General features: G+C 36.0%; 1 protein-coding gene across 1 annotated transcript in view; it reads right to left on the bottom strand.

Annotated features, from left to right (window-relative positions):
- The window catches only part of ZSWIM6 (zinc finger, SWIM-type containing 6), a 138,307-nt gene that overhangs the window by 13,863 nt on the left and 106,369 nt on the right, over positions 1 to 18,075 (bottom strand). Inside the window, exons 5-9 of the mRNA XM_011992140.1 lie at positions 11,530 to 11,709; positions 7,017 to 7,193; positions 6,597 to 6,743; positions 2,736 to 2,882; positions 1,210 to 1,470 (exon numbers count right to left, since the gene is read on the bottom strand). Coding sequence (XP_011847530.1) covers positions 1,210 to 1,470; positions 2,736 to 2,882; positions 6,597 to 6,743; positions 7,017 to 7,193; positions 11,530 to 11,709 — 912 coding nt within the window. The remainder of the gene's footprint in view (positions 1 to 1,209; positions 1,471 to 2,735; positions 2,883 to 6,596; positions 6,744 to 7,016; positions 7,194 to 11,529; positions 11,710 to 18,075) is intronic.

Raw genomic sequence — 18,075 nt, 5'->3', positions numbered from 1 at the left:
GGGGTTTCACCGTGTTAGCCAGGATGGTCTCGATCTCCTGACCTCGTGATCCGCCCGTCTCAGCCTCCCAAAGTGCTGGGATTACAGGCTTGAGCCACCGCGCCCGGCCCAGGATCACTCTTGAAATTTGTCAGGATGGGCTTTTTATCTTTACAGGGAAAAAAACAGGTTCACGAGAGTGCTTCAAAAAATTGCTATTAGGAATTTTTACCAAAATTAAGCACGCTATTAAGAAGGTTTACCTGAAGAGCATTTTCCCTTTAAAATGTATTTCTAAAACATATAAAAGTATAATATGTTTGAAGAAAATGTTTTCTTTTAAGTAGATCTTTTGCTTTGGACAAATAAAAGGTGTGCTGAAAATCTAAATCCTTCCCTGTATGTAGTAGTTCTGAACAGAAGATGACTATAACATACTTTATGAGCCTATCAATCACAGAGAATCCCATTACACACTAATAACACACATGTACTTGAGAGACAGAAGCAATAGACACTGCCTAAATTTGCACAAAAGATTACACTACCACACTAATTACACTTATCTTTTTAGAGGGAAAAAAAATCTGAAAAATAGTGTCAGCCAAAATTTGTTAGGCCCTTTAAAATTTAACCTTATGAGAAGAAGGAAATTAGACCATGCCTCAGAGATTCTATGAAACTTTTTCCTTGATGAATCTGTGCCTAATGAATCCTCTGGAATAACTAGTTGGTGCGGTAGAAATTCACTCCCGCAGCCTTCAGTCCTTTGTTAGCATGTGCATGACATATTCAAAACCCAGGTGTCATGTAACTGCCAATAATTTGGAGGAAGGCCAGCCAATTACTATTTTATTATTTAATTGATCAAGGAAACAGGAACATGGCTGCCAATAATAACGCCCTAAATATCAAAATTGAATTTATCTCAGGAACAACACAGTCTAAATGAAATCGGTCCTTTTCCAGGTTTGAGGCATTAAATGTGGCTATTTTGTAATAGGCTATCATATATAATCACCTAAATCAAATGATACAAATCTAAACATCCATGCTTTTTTATTCAGTGACACTATTTTTTAGACAGCGAACATGTCTTCGACACCCCATGACCATAGCAATCAGGATAACAACCATATTAAATGCATTCAGATAGTACTCTTAACATAAGAAAGATTAGCCCCTAAGTCAACTTGGCTAAATAAGTGGAAAACTTCTGTATCAGACTACCTTCTAATAGGAAGACTGCTTGCTTGCGAAAAATTTTCACCAGTGTGTCATCCAATTCAATTTCCTGAAGCTTAGAAATGAGCTGCTCCTCATTCCGGCAAACTTTCTCTTGTGTGTACAGCCCATCAGGCATGATACGCTGCTGTCCCAGCCCTATCAGGGCTACTTCCACAGCCAGCGTTAAATAGGATTCCCCTTCTTCTAAGAATTTGTGTGCAGGTAGATGCTGGTATTCCAGAGACTTGCACTGTCCCATATTCTCTGCAAAATGCCACAAAAGAAATCAGAGTTCAGAAACTACTTTTGCAGATGATACAATAAGTACAAATATTTATACTTCCCAGTACTAGCAAATGAATTATTGACTAATGCTGAGAAAGCCAGAAAGCATGTTTTTTAGGCTAAAGTGCAGTCTTCCAGTATCTTTTTAAAAATGACCATGAATGATTAAATGTTTATATTTTGGGTGATATAACATTACAAATACTTTTCTGCCTTGAAAATAAATCACCAAAGAAAACTATAAATCTAAGAAAATATGAACTAAGAATACTTGAGAAAAACAAAATTTAATTACACAATAGTAAAATTACACGATGACTTGCACTCACCACTTTTTAAATCCTGGCATTCAAAAAGTGTCCATAATAAAAACAGTGGGGAACACAACATATGTAACCCAATTTCAAGGTCCTTTTTATTATCCAAGAGTCATCAGTTATCACACAAAAAATGATTCTTTGAACATTCTCTTGTCTCCATTAAAGTGCTTCTATTATAAATTATAACAAACTTCAACCATCAGACTCTTAAGGAAAGCGAATTCAGACTCATGCCTTTCACCCTCCTGACAGTGTTTGGGTTACCCACAGTCCATGAAGGCAACTATCACGGGGGAAATTATGAAGGGGCAAGACCTGAGCTCACCTAGCCATGGAAGCAACAAAGAGACATCCTTACTCCCTGCCTTACCTCCACCCACTGCCCTCGGGCAGTCTTTTGAGGCAAGAGTATTAAGTTTCAATGGGCCAAAGTGAAATCTCAAAACACAGCTTTCAAGGAATGTGTGATATAAAACAGTTTTAAACGACATTTAATACTCCCCCTTAAAGTAGACTACAATATTTAAGTGACAAGTCACTTTCAAAGCAAAGACAAATTTGAAAAGCACCTAAACTAGATGTTCTAGTTCTAAATGCTAAGATGTACATCTTTATTTTATACCTTTATGCTAGGAAGTAGTCATAAATGTGGATAAATTCTTAGATGCAGAATCACTGGTGAGAAGAGAATAAATATTTTTCAGATCCTCGACACATGCTGCCAACTATCAACTCTAAGGATTTTTTCCCAGTTTTGTAGCAGCCTGCGAAAGCATGAGAGTACCCATTTTCTTGCTCTCTTGCTAACGAAAGGCACTGTTCACTATATGATTCCATAAAACATAATGTAAAGAAAAACAATGACTACTGCCATTCAGGGTTTAGAAAAAGAAAAGCACATGAGACAAATGTCAATGGCTTTACCTGTAAAATCTGAGAACCCAGAGAGGTTCTCATCATCAATGCGGCAGGCTTCCATAAGGCTACTGAAGAGAGTGCCCACAGGGTCCAGGGGATGTCCAACCCAGCCCTCCAGATTGGTTATCGAGGTTATGCTTTTATGGGGTAGCTCTGTGTAAGAAAAGGGAATTGAGAGATGGGGGAGTAGAAGGGAGATGAAGGGAAAGAAGTGGGGAGAACAGAGGCTTTACCATTTAAAAGCAGCATCCCGATAAATCAGTTCTGAATTCTGTTGGAAATTCCCCTTTAATTAAGACACCAATCAAAGGGTACCATAATCCCCAACTTGTCAACTATTTTGAGTTCTAAACGTTCATCTGTAAGTCAATATAAATGGTACTGAATTCCCAGGACAGCTCCCAAACATCTATTTAATTCATGTGTCTAGGTTACCAAGTTAACATTATTACTTACACTATTAAATTATGTTGTATAGGGAAAAATGAATTTCAAATTTTCTTGTGAGAAGTTAGGAACAACTCCCCCACTTCCCTAGGAGGGGGCATTAGAGAGGACTAAGAAGTCCCATTGGAATTATCAATTGGTAACTCCACCACGACATGCTGAAGAGACCTCTCTAAATCAGTGTTAACTGGGTCATATAAATTGAGGACTTGAAGGCAGCTGTAGCTTGGGTTAGACTTGTATTCCCACATGAATATCCTTAAATTACCCCCTATCACCCTATGAAAGTCTTCCCTAGTGTGAATCTGTAAGCCATTTAAGAGACAACCTTTGCCATAAAGGGGAATGATAACAGACGATTATATATAATTTGAATGAAATAAATCCTTTTCATTTTCTTCACAGAATATTAACACTTTCAAGTTAAACTGTAGAATGCTGAGGAAGAAAAAGCTATGTTTAAGATATATTCCATTGTTGTAAATAATGCAATATTTTACATCTAAGTGTTTACTAAAGTAATAAATAATAGTAGCTCATTCTTTTCTCATTTTTGAGATGGAGTTTCACTCTTGTTGCCCTGTCTAGAGTGCAATGGCGCGATCTCGGCTCACTGCAACCTCTGCCTCCTGGGTTCAAGAGATTTTCCTGCCTCAGCCCCGAGTAGCTGGGATTTACAGGCAAGGGCCATCATGCCCGGCTAATTTTAGCAGCTCCTTCTTAAAAGAAAACATAATAAAATTTACATACAATATAAAATGTACAAGAAAAATATTGCCGTGTAAATATCTGAAGAGTCATTCCATGAATCCAACATTCCTTCACAAGTCTTCTGGTTTTAAGCAATCAACCATCAGTACATAAAAATGAAAAACAGGCTGACGTGGTGGCTCACGCCTGTAATCCCAGCACTCTGGGAGGCTGAGGCGGGCGGATCACCTGAGGTCAAAAGTTCGTGACCAGCCTGGCCAAAATGGTGACACTCTGTCTCTACTAAAAATATAAAAATTAGCTGGCCGTGGGGGCGGGTGCCTGTAACCCCAGCTACTCAGGAGGCTGAGGCAGGAGAATCGCTTGAACCCAGGAGGCGGAGGCTGCAGTAAGCCATGACTGTGCCACTGCACTCCAGCCTGGGGGACAGGGCGAGACTCCATCTCAAAAAAAAAAAAAAAAAAAGAGGAAGAACGGCTTGGCACAATGTATTGAAATTTAAGTTGATGCCTAGATGCCTTGAAAAGGTCCTTCTCTTCAGTTTCTGTTGCTGGCTTTCATAAACATAATTAGTAGGAAAAAAGGAACATGAGTACTACTCCTGGAAACAATCAAATAAATATGCTTGCTTAAATATATATATATTTTGCTAATCAAATAAATATGTTTGCTTAAAAATATATATATGGATAGGGCTAAGGGAAATGCTGGGCTTATATAAATAAATATATTGTCAAGTGATGGAAACTGAGGAAATATGAGGAATCAAAAATAAATCAAATCTTTTTTTTTCAGAATCAATAAGCTAACATATCATGCCAAACAGTTTTGGAAATGTATAAAATATTCCATTTACTAAACTTGGCCCATAACAAGTAACTGTTATGGTACTTTAGACTTGTAACAGCTATGAAAAGCCTATTTTTTAAATATGGAAAAACAATTACCAAAAATAAAAGTTGGGAAAGACACAGGTATAGATATGTAATCTTAGTAATACTCAAGAATGGTTGGGAATAAAAGTTTTCATAGCTTGCAAGGTAAAAGAGAAATGGGTCTAAGAATGGCCTAGACCTAAAGGTTACAGAATTCTCTCAAAGACAATCGAAGGAGTCTAAGTTAACATACTTTGTAACTTACCCAAATGTAAGTTTAGGAACATTAGTTCGGATTTAACACTTTTATACTTTCCTATTTTATTACATTTTAAACAAATTTTTAAAATCAACACTTATTCATAAAATGTATAATATGATTTTTTTTAAAAATCAGATGATCATCATGAACTGGCTTTCTTTTTGCACAGTATAACAAGTGCTGCACTCTTTGTTTGAATATTATCTTTTATACTATTCAGAAATAAATTCCTTTCACCATAGGCTGTGTATGTGTTGGAGGAAGAAGGATTACAGAAAAATTTTCCAAAGTACCTAGCAATGTATTTTGCACACACCAGTGATGATATGAAGAACATGATGAACTGGACAAAGTCATGACTATTGGAGCTCTCACATTCTAATCCCATCTGAGCTTCCCCTTTCTTTGGTTCAAATGTAACTTTTGACTTTTTTTCACTGTAGGGTGATGGTGTTAATTTACATTCATAATACTTTCAATATAGAGTGTGTTAAAGTGCAAGTGTCTGTTAAAAGTTACAACAGATACTTGCTCCAACCTCTAGCCTTTTAATAATTTTTAGTCGTACTCTAGTATGTGTATAATCACCCAAGCATTAAAAACAAAATTATAACCAAAACAACAACAAAACAAAAACCCAGCAACTAAAACTATGCCTCTTAATGAAAAATAAAATCACAGAGTGAAAACAAACCTGCTAAAGATTCATAAAAGTAAAATTTATACCTATGGAAGGAATAAGATGTGCATGGATTAATCAGAAAAAGCATATACATTTATTTATCTGATCAGGGTCTTATGCATGTAATTCAATCCTTCGCAATTATTATTACTCAGTAATGATTACTCAAAATTTCAAAGATTAATAAACTGAGACTAAAGAGAAGTTAAATGAGTTCTTTCAGCTGACAGCTCATCAAATGTCATTTACAGAACTTGAAAAATCCAGTTCTGTTCTGGTCACTTTAAGTAAATATAATAACATGTCCTGATGTACAAATTATTACAGCTAAAAAGTTTTAGAATGCTTACACATTGTGCCAAGCTTTGTTTTAAGTGCTTTACAGAAATTAACTTGGTTTAATCTTCTCAACAACTCTAAGAGATAGGCCCTCTAACTGAGCCTCATTCCACAGAAGAGAATTCAAAATCTCAGAGACATCAACTGATTGCCTAAGACACACACTTGGGACATTAGGATTGCTGGGATTCAGGCATAGACTGTGTCCTTACTGTAAGAATTAAAATGCACTTCCACAAAATAAGGTATTTAGCTAACATGCATTTTAAATAATTTAGACATACTAGTTACTAAAACGATAAAGAAAATTCTCCCCCTTAAAAAATTAACCTGAGAGATTCTTTAAAACAATCTTTGCTTACAACATTCAACCAAGAAAAAAAATGCCCCAAATTTCTCACAGATCAGCCATTATATATTTTTAAATGAATGGTGAGTAAAGCCATCATCTATGGTTCTAGTTCTAAAAGCCATCTCTCCCAGAACACAAAACCTAGTAATGTCATCACCAAGAATCCCATTCTAATGGAAACAAACTCCTTCACATTCACCTTTTTTTTGGGTTCGGAACATTTCCAACTGTTTCTGCTGCTGTCGTCTTAACGTATTAACAATAGCTATTGCTAGTCTCAGTGCTTCTCTGGGGTACCCATGAGAACGTAATGCGTCCACTCTTGCACAGGCTGTAGGAACATGTTCTAAAACAGAAAGTCAAGGGGGTAAAGTTGCCACTGTCAGATATATCCATAAAAAAAGAATTTAATAGTAAGATGTTTCTCCCAAAATACTATTAAAAAGACACAAGAAACCATTTCTGAACTTGGATTTGAATGAAAAACTCAGCTCCTATTGCCAAGCATTCATCCATCTCCCATTGAATCCTTCAATTCTCCACCTCCCACTCCAGTAATGCTATAGAAACTAAACAAAGAAGTAAGTCATGGAAATGTCTTTCCGGTTTGGTCACTTACCATGCCAGAGGGGCCACCCGCGGGAGTCGAAGAGGGAGTTTTCAGTGTCGTCATGGTAACAGTAGTTGGTGTATAGGTCACTGTTGATAATGTGCTGCAAGTGGCTATCCTGCCAGTGGAGATCACATGCCTCGATGGCTCGGGTGAACACTGTCCGATGTGGCCTGTTCGATGAATCTGTTTTTTCCACAATTCAGAAAGCCGTGTCAGCTATTATTCACATGTGAATAAATCAGTCATACCATTCTGTGGCCAGATGTTCATGAACACACCCACACACATTGTCCTGCACCCCCTAAGCAGAAGGGTGAAGGGTGAATACTCTCACATCCTAAGTACTAAGAGGCAGGTCAGCCCAAGAGCCACCATTCACTCACTTGTTTATCAAACACAAACATTCTGCAGCCATTAAAGCTAAGGTTAAAGGCGTCCTGCAAAAAGAATTGTCAAGTCTAGTTTCCATGCCAAATACACTCAAAGGAGGCACTCGGCACAAAAATCACATGAAAACTCACTGCTCCCCACTTCTGAGGTGCTGTGGTGGGCTGCCCTGATGGGATCAACAGCTCTCACAAACACTATGCAAGAGATGCGACACCAGCCATGGAACCTTTCAGGATTATGCAGTCAGCCTTTAAAGATATGCATAAGGGTTGTGCTTTTGGTTGTATTTTTTAACTATATTGTGCGGTTTTGCACAATTAAAACTATTATGCTTCTTGGGATATAATGCTTAAATACCACTTTATATCCCAAAGGGCATAAATGCATATATTTAACATTTCACAAAGCCACACAACATAGCTACAAAACAAACCAGCGCACTTACCTTGCCCCTACAGGCTGCCTCCTGACTCCTGGGCAGGTTCCATGACTGGTGTGATGTCCCCAGCATAGTGTATGCCGGGGCATCACAAAAGAGCAGAGCCATACACTCCGAAGAGGGTTCAAGTTTCAGGACCTGACGGAGAAAAGAAATGTTTGGGGAATAAAGGATATTCTCACCCCAACTCCTGGGATTATTCAATTCCTAAGGATCATATGGTTCAAATTCTACCTGCACACCCACCCCTTGGCTTTCCACTCTAAACTTACCTTCAACTGTGGCACAAACTTTAGCAATCCTCAGCTGGAAATCAGGTTTACAAACTATTTCTATTTATGTGTACTTAACCTAGTTCAAGTATAACCCCTCATTGTTCTGAGACTTAATTAAATGAGAAGCAAAATCTGGAGCTTCCTTAATTGGTAACATTTCATTTTCCTGTCAACTGGACCTTTGGCTGAGCACAGACATAAGGGAAAACACAAAAATCAAAGGACAACTGAATTGAGAAGAGATTGGAGAACTCATCTACGTCAACCCCTTTACTCTGCTGATGGAACTGAAAAGCAAGGGAAGTAAAGTGACTTGCCAAGGTCACACCGTCAGGCAGTGACAGTGGAGACCAAAATACAGATATCCTTATTGCAAATTCAGCTAATTCAGCTGGTTTGGAAAGGCTTTTGACAGGTCTTTAAGAAAGAGACATTACTTCAGTTTGGTCTCACGTCAACTTAGCTATCTGTACCTGAATGGTAGACACATCAAAATGCATGTGTGAAAGATCATTTGAGAGGCACAAATAATGATGATCTGTTATGGCTCCCACCCAGACTCCTCACTAGAGGTGGATGGATAGAGAAACTGCAAGGGAGAAGGCAAAGCCCTACATTTAAGGACATTTTGAATCTATTGGGGCTTTCTGCTGAGCAGAATAAATATACCCATACCCAGCAAGAAATTGGTTCCATGACCTCTCACAGTCAATTGATCAAATGTTTCAAAGTCCAAACCTCACATAAGTGTTTTTTAGCCTCATGTAAGTATCTTTTGTAATTTCATTTATTTTGTTAAGCTGAAATCATAGAAACAAAATTTAAAACTAAAACGAGACTTTAAAAGAGCAACTTAGTATTATGCATGTATTAAGAGAGTGAGTTAGAGGTCTGCCTATTGATTTGGCTCAAATAGCAAGCTGTTAACATGATTCCATTTTTATACAATATTAATAAATACCTGAACCTTTCACATGTTTCTATGTGACTGTATAAGCATAGAGAAATATAGAGTATACACACTAGACTTTTAACATGGTTAGCTCTAATAAAACCAATGACAACAAAGAGGCTAAATACTCATGAAATGAAATTTAAATGAAAAGTCCTGTAATAATATAGGAAACACATAAAATTAAGTATGTAGCTAGATATAAAAGATATACAATTAAAAATCTGGTTTGACTAGGTATCAAAATTAGTCAACTTTTAAAATCTTGAATGTCTGTGGTTATTCAATTTTGCAGTAAGATTGAAAAAAGAGAAATAATTATCTTGATCAATTTTTAAAATGATAAATACATACATTTGTGAGAATTTTTAATAAAGTATACAAAATAGCAATACATGCTGATTAAGGAAAACTTGGGAAATTAAGAAAAGTAAAAAGGAGACATTCTTAGTTCTTTTACTAAAAAAATTATAAAATTGGCTATCATTTTGGTATATTAAAAAAATTATTCTCTTTCAAAGGGTATAATTTGCAATGTTGTTATTCATTAACTCTAATAAATTATCTCAGCAGAGGCAGAGCCTGGATAAGCCCGACATTCACTCTAACGTGTAAACACAAGAAATTCTGCCCATGGCCTATACTGTGTGCACACTCAGTCCAGCTGTAATGGCACAGCTGCTGGACTCTACCGGCCACCACAAGCTCTCCCCTGGGGAGCCAGCTCAGCTACACAGGGAAGGCACTACAGGTATGAACACCAAACCTCCTCTGTAGGCATGTATCTTCTGACAGCCCCTCAGCAGGATGGGGGTATTCTGCTAAAAGTAGGTACCCTGGTGCCTTTAGGTCCAACAGATGTAAACACTGCCCTTAGAAACAAGGTCCTGACTTTGTATCACCTAGGACAAACTGTAAGTGAAATGAACTTTTTAAGTTTGGAGGCTGGACCACTTCTTACCAGCTTTCTAAGGCCATGAAATATTCATGCTTAATCAAGGGTAACAGAATAAATGGAACGTAAAAAGTAAAATGTAAAATGTTTGAGTAGCAGTCCCCAAAAGCAGTAGGGAATAAAACATAGTATAAATAGAAGGGGATTAAGGATATTACCTATGTAGATGTAGGCATACCCTTTCCTAGCAATGGAAGAGAATAAATGTTGAACAACTAAACTTAAAAATTCTGAGCACCTGGAAAAAAACTGGGGTTATGTGGGATACATTTATTTTCTTTGAAGTTATTAAATACAATCATCATGGGCAATAAAGATATGACAGACTTCAAATACTGAATTCCCATGGCAAATCTTTCCAGACAAGGCAGAGTCAGACAATTGTCTTTCTCAAGTCCTAAAACTTCTTTTTGATTGGAAAAGTCCCTATGGAGTAATATGTATCATTTTCTTTCTTTGCAGAGACTAAAAACACTATACTAACATCACATTCAAACTCAGCACATTGTTCCAGTTATTTCTAGTAGTACAAATTCTGCATGTGGCTAGTACATAGAGAATGTAGTCTTAATTTTGAATCCTAATGTTCTCTAATTCCCACCTTGCTTCTATCGTGACTTTCAAATCTTTCAAATTTTCTCCCAAAAAATGCACTGAATCATGCAAAAATAGTGTCATGAATTAGTTAATAAAATTTCTATTTGCAAGAACTAATTACTTAAGAATTTCATTTTGAAAGGGAAGAGAACATTCTGCAGCAGGTAGAAGGGAAAAATGGGGCCAAGGAACGAAGTTTTTTAAAGATAGGAGAGACTTGGGTTGAATACATAGGTACAATAGAAAGGGAGAAACTGAAAAAAAAAACGAGACAGAAATGAGAGACAGAGGTTCTTTTGGAAATGTCTGGGAGCATTTCTTGGTTGTCCCAAAACTTGGAGGGCACTATTAGCCTACAGCAGGTGGGGACAACCATGCTATACAACCCCTCACAATAAAAAAATTTCCCAGTAAAATGTCAACAGCATTCTATGTCCTTCAATCGAGTCATAAAATATTTCCTTACTACATTTTAAAACTAAGAATTTTTAAGGGACTAAATTATACAGTAGATCAAACATGGATTGACCAACAAAGATAAAAACATATAGCTCCTCAAGCCTCTTGATAGTTTGTTTTAAAAGTAATATATTAACCATCCTACTCCATGATCTCTTTAAATTAGAAAAGAATGTCCATAATAAATCACTGAGAGGCCATTTTAACATACTAACATATAAAATAAGTATTATATCCATCCATATTCTGAGAATATAACAAAAGCATACAAATATCTCAGTTAAATTTAAAATATACACACAGACACACATACACTCACAGTCAACACATATTAAGTACTGGAGTTGTAAGTTCTTAAGCTGGTAAAATCATTTTCCCACATACATTGTAAGTTACTATTATAAGCACATACGGATAGCTACAAATTGAGCAGAACATTATGGTGGACTCACCTTGGTTGGCATTTGCACCCTGAGGCAGAGCATTGGTTAAGTTGGGTAATTCACTGCCATGATTTCCGTCTTCCCACGGACAGACATCAACACTATTCCATTTCTTCAGTTGTTTTAGCCAACTGGCCTTTTGCTCCAACTTGCAGTGGGGGTTTAAAACTATACACATCCACAGAGCACCTAATTTAAAGGAGGAAAGGAAAGTAAAATTTTTTAAAATTATAAAAATATCCAATGTTATCAAGTTAAATTGTTTAAATTTATTAAAATTTAAAAATGTAATTTATATTATACTTAAAATTTTAAATTATTTAAATTATCAAGTTAATTATAAACAATTTCAAAATAGACCCAAGTCAGTCATTTTTATAACTCAATTCTCCTTAATGTAAGCCACAAATCCCACAGAGAGTTTACAGAAAGGAGGACAACAGATCCAAGGTTTGAACCAAAGATCCAAATACTCTTACATAATAAAATACACTTCATATTTCACAAATGCCAATAGTAATCAACTTCTTACTTGCATGATATTTTAGATAAAAATGCCAATAACATATACAATCTCAGGGTCCAATTTACAGACTCTATACATGGATACTGCAATATATCACTCCAAATGGTTCTGCACAAAAATTGGATTTACTTTCTAAAATTACTTTTTATAATAAAATCATTAAGGCATATAGTAGACACAAATAACTTCCTCTTCTTATAATTTCAAACTTTATTATGCTTATTAATTAGTATGCATATTTATATGTCAGTAAAATGTGAATAGTTTTGGGCAAAGAAAAGCCAGTAAAATAGGTCTTTCAAAAATAGAATTCATTTAAACACACTTCCCTAAATGATTTAATCAGTAACTGATTTTAAAAATATAGTTGAAATCACTAAATGTATATCTTCATGAGTAAAATTACTAAACTGTAATCAAAATTTCCCTAGTTTTTCAAAAGAAAGGCAATCATACATTTAGAATAAAGGCATAACTCATAATTTGAATAATTAAGGTCCAATAAATTTATTATTCCTTTCTACATTCTTCAAAGTAGAAAATTCAAGCAAATATTTCACAAATTTAAAAAGTTCAAGTTTTACTTAAATTTCAAAGCAAGACAGACACCAGCATTCCAAAGCTTTTCACGACACAACTTCTTTGAAAACGTATGTGTGCGTGTCTGTTTATGTTTTAATCATTTGTTAGTTAAATGCATAATAATGGTAGGAATGAAAACTGTTTATGTTTTATTTGTCCAAAAGATATGGCTTACATTCTTCCTCATTAAAAATAAACACGCTTCTACCATTAGGGCAGGGGTCCCCAACCCCCAGGTTGCAGACTGGTACCAGTCTGTGGTCTGTTAGGAACTGAGCCATGGCCTGTTGGGAACCTGGCCGCACAGCAGGAGGTGAATGGCGGATGAACAAATATTACCGTCTGAGTTCTGCCTACTGTCAGATCAGCAGTGGCATTAGATTATCACAGGAACATGAATACTACTGTGAACTGCGCATGTGAGGGATCTAGGTTGCATGTTCTTTACGGGAATCTAACTAATGCCTGATAATCTGAGGTGATACAGTTTCATCCTAAAAGCATCCTCTCCCACCCCCCAATCTGTGGAAAAGTTGTCTTCCATGAAACCAGTCCCTGGTGCCAAAAAGGTTGGGGATTGCTACATTATAGTATCTATTATTTTAAATATCAAATAGCTTTCATGAACAGAAAACAAAAAGGGCCACAACCTATCTAAGCCACAGATATTTACAACCTGCATTTCTATATTTTAAAATACCTATTAAAAATAAAACATGGCTAGCGAAGATGGAGTAAGCCCATGCCCATCCCTCCCAATGATAACAACAAAAACTTTGGACAAAACACAAAAAGTAGTAGTAACCTAAGGATTCTGAAAAGTAAGAGCAAGCAGATTGGAGAGAGAAAATAAAATCTGGAGAAGCAACCCTGATGGGGGTGACTTGCCATTATGTTTCCCCTTCTTTTTCTCCTAGCATTGAAATAAAATTAGTCCCATCCAGGGAACTTTATAAACGACACATGCAGCAAAAACTTGAGAACCCTCATCTAGCTGGATAAGCACAGGGAAAAAGGACCCCCAAACCAGGAGCTGAAAAGGGGGATCTCTGAATTCTGTGTACAAACTGGTACAAATCCTGGTCACACTTCATGTGCATGAGACAGATCCAAGGCAGTATAACCAAGGTTTTGAAAACTAACTGACATTGGAACTATCACCCAATGGACGGGAAACAATTTATGGTCTGAATCTACCTTGGTTTGCTGCATGCTTTAAGAAATTTTTAAAAACAATCTCCTGAGGATTTCAATTATTTAAACAATCCCCAGGCTCTCATGATACAACATTCAAAACGTCCAGGACCCAAAATTATGTGACTTACAAATAAACAGCAAAATGCCACCAATTCCCAAGGGGAAAAAATAGTCAACAGATACCAAGCAAGATGAACCAGATGTTAGAATTATCAGTCAGAGGCTCTATACCAACTATTATAATTAAGGTCCATGAAATGAAGGTAAACACTATTGAAAGGAATAGAAAGGCAGTTCTCAGAAGTGAAATATAAACTATAAAAAAATGAACTAAACAGAAATTTTAGGGCTAACAAAACAATATCTGAAATTAAAAATTAACTGGATGAGATCAACAGCAGAATGGAGATGACAGAGGGAAAAGTCAGTGAATGTGAAGCTAGAAATGACCTCAACTGAAGAAAAGAGAGAAAAACAACTAGGCATAAATGAGCTGAGCCTCAAAAACAGGTAAGAAAATATCAAAAGGTTTAACATTTATGTCATTCGATTCCCAAAAGATGAGGAGAAGAAAAAAATTGGAAGAAATCATGACTGAAAACCTCCCAAATTTGTAGAAAGATATGAACTTACAGATCCAAGAAGCTTAGCCAACCTCAAATAAGACAAATTCAAAGAAAACCATTCCCAAATATGTCATAAACTGCTGAAAAGCAAAGATGAAGAAAAAAATCCTGAAAACAGAGAATATCAAAATACCATACATAGAAGAATAGTGACTTGAATAATTAGAAGTTTCTCATCTGGAAACAGAATACAATCTTTAAAGGATTAAAAGAAACTAAAGTGTCAATCAGAATTCTATGTCCAGCAAAAACATCATTCAGGAGTGATGATGAAATATAACCACACCCAGATCAGGGAAAATTTACAGTATTCGTTGCCAAGACATCTGTTCTAAAAGAAATGTTGAAGGAAATTCTTTACGCTGAGGAGAAATAGTATCAGAAGGAAACTTGGAAGTTCAGGAATAAAGGAAGAACAATAGAAATGACAAACATCTCAGTAAATAGATCATTTTTGACTTTTAAGTTCTTTAAAAGTATGACTGTTAAAAGTAAGAATTTAAGCAGCATCTTGTGGAGTTTTAAATGCATATAGAGGTACTGCACATGACAACTATAACATAAAAAAAGGGAGAGTAAAGGAAAAAATATACATAAAAACTGTATCTATAAACTATATATACATTTTATATATATATATATATTTGCCATGTTAAATGGCATGTAGAGCCTAACAACCACAAAACTATATACATATACAGTTTATATATACATATGTATATTTTTGTTATATTCTACATGCCATTTAACATGGCAAAAATATTAACTTCAAATAGACTGTGAAAGCTTAGGTCTGTTTACTATAATACTGATACCACCAAAAATATTCCAAGAGATACAAACACAAAGGATAATAGAAATTAAATTATAATAAAACATTTTTAAAATAAGTAATCCAAAAGAAAGCAAGAGAGAGGGAAGAGATGAATGGAAACGGAGGGAATAAACAAAAAACAAATGATTAAATTGTAGACCTAAATTCAACAACCACATCAATAATTATATAAAATATAAATGGTCCAAACATATAAATTAAAAGAAATGGTCAAATCAGGCTAAAATACAAGACCCAAATCTTTCTTATACTGTGTATAAGAAATCTACTGTAAATATAATGACATAGATTAAATGTAAAAGAATGAAAAAATATATACCATGAAAAAACACTACAAAATAAAGCTGGCATGACTATATCAGTATCAGATAAAGCGACTTTAGAACAAGGAATACTATACCAGGTATAAAGAGGGGCATTACATAAAGATAAAAGGGTCAGTTTTCCAGAAAGTTTTCCATAATCCCAGACGACTCTGCTGCACCTCACAATAAGACTTCAAAATACAGGAAGCAAAACTGACAGAACTTAAAGGAGAAATAGACAAATCCACAATTATATTTGTAGACTTCAATATTCTTCTTTCAGTAACTAATAGAACAAGTAGTCAGAAAATTAGCAAATACTTGAACACTGCTATGGTCTGAATGTGTCCCCCAAAGTTCATGTGTTAGAAACATGATCCCCAATGCAACAGTGTTGACAGGTGAGGCCCTTACGAGGTGATTAGGTCATGAAGGCTGCACTCTCAAGCTGTTATGGTGGGAGTGGGTGAGTTATCTCAGGAGTGGGTTTCTGATAAAAGGATGATTTGGGGCCTCTACCAAGGACCCTCAGCCTTGGACTTCCCAGCCTCCAGAACTGTAAGAAACAAATCTCTGCTCTTTATAATTTACCCAGTCTCAGATATTCTGTTACAGCAGCACAGAAAGGACTAAGATGAACAATACCAACCAACTAAACCTGACATTTATAAAGCACTTCACCTAACATTAGCAGAAACAAACAAACAAACACCTACTGTTCATTTATTTATTTACTGAGACAGGATCTTGCTCTGTCGCCCAGGCTCGAGTGCAGTGGAATGATCATAGCTCCCTGCAGCCTCAAACTCCTGGGCTGAAGGAATCATCCCACCTTAGCCTCCCGAGGAGACAGGGTCTCACTATGTTTCCCAGGCTGGCCTCAAACTCTAGCTGTCCTCAAGCAGTCTTCCAGCCTCAGCCTCCCAAAGCTCTGGGATTATAGGTGTAAGCCACTGTGCCCAGCTAAAACCTACTATTTTAAAATGTACAAAAAACATTCACCATGATAGTCTATATTCTAGGCCATAAAACAAATTTTGACAAATTTAAAAGAACTGAAATCACACCAGGTATACATTCTCTGACAAAACAGAATTAACTCAGAAATTAGTAAAAGAAAGATATTTGAAAAATTCCAAAATATCTGGAAATTAAACATGCTTCTAATAACTCATGAGTCAAAGAAATAGTCACAAGGAAAATCAGAAAATACTTTGTATTGAATAAAAATGAAAAAATATTTTGAAATTTATGGTATACAGCTAAAAAAGTGTTTAGAGAAAAATTTAGAGCACTAAATGCTTACAGTGGAAAATAAAAAGGATTCAAATCAACGATATAAATATCCACCTTAAGAAAACAGAAAAAGATTGAGAAACCAAAACCAAAGAAAGCAGAAAGGAAGAGATCAGAAATCTATGAGACTGAAAACAAGCAGGAAAAAAAAAAAAATCAATGAAACAAAAAGTGGTTCTTTAAAAAGATTTATAAAATCAATGAAGCTATAGCCAGGCTGACACACATACATACACACACACACACACACGGGGGGGGGGGGGGAGAGAGAGAGAGAGAGAGAGAGAGAAGATACACACTACCAGTGTCAGGAATAAAAAAAGGGCACATCGGCCAGGCGCAGTGACTCACACCTGTGATCCCAGCACTTTGGGAGGCTGAGGCAGGTGGATCGCCTAAGGTCAGGAGTTTGAGAAACTCCAACGGCCAACATGGTGAAACCCTGTCTCAAGTAAAAATACAAAAAAAAAAAAAAATTAGCCGGGCGTGGTGGCATGTGCCTGTAAACTCAGCCACTTTGGAGGCTGAGGCAGGGGAACTGCTTGAATCAGGGAGGTGGAGGTTGCAGTGACATCATTATAGATCTCAGAGATATTAAAAGGATCCTAAGGGAATACTCTGGACAACTTTATGCTCATAAATTCTACAACTTAGATAAAATGAAAAAATTCCTTGAAAGTCACAAACTACCAAAGCTCACTCAAGAGGAAATAATAACCTAAATGGTTGTAAATTAATTAAAGAAATTAAATGTGCAGGTAAAAATCTCTAACAATACAGATCCAGATGTTTCCCTGGAAAAGTCTACCAAACATTTAAGAAATAGTATCAATTCTACACAATGTCTTCCAGAAAACGGAAAAGGAGGGAAGGGTTCCCTCTGTGTGAGGCCAGCATTATTACCCTGATACTAAAACCAGATGAAAACATTACAAGTAGACTCAACTGCAGATCAATATCCCTTATGAACATAGAAGTAAAATGCCTCAACAAAAATGTTAGCAAATCTAATTAAGCAATTATCAGAAAAGGAAAATACACAACATACAGTTTATCACAGGAATGCAAAGCTAGTTTAACATTCAAAAATAAATTAGTATAATTCACCATATTCAGACTAATGAAGAAAAACCGTATGATAATCTCAACAGATACAGAAAAAGTATTTGGCAAAAGTTGACATTCCTT

The sequence above is a fragment of the Mandrillus leucophaeus genome, unplaced genomic scaffold (assembly GCF_000951045.1).
Source record: "Mandrillus leucophaeus isolate KB7577 unplaced genomic scaffold, Mleu.le_1.0 Scaffold403, whole genome shotgun sequence".
NCBI lineage: Eukaryota > Metazoa > Chordata > Mammalia > Primates > Cercopithecidae > Mandrillus > Mandrillus leucophaeus.
The sequence above is the reverse complement of the archived record's forward strand: the minus strand, read 5'-3'. Positions and strand labels throughout refer to the sequence as shown.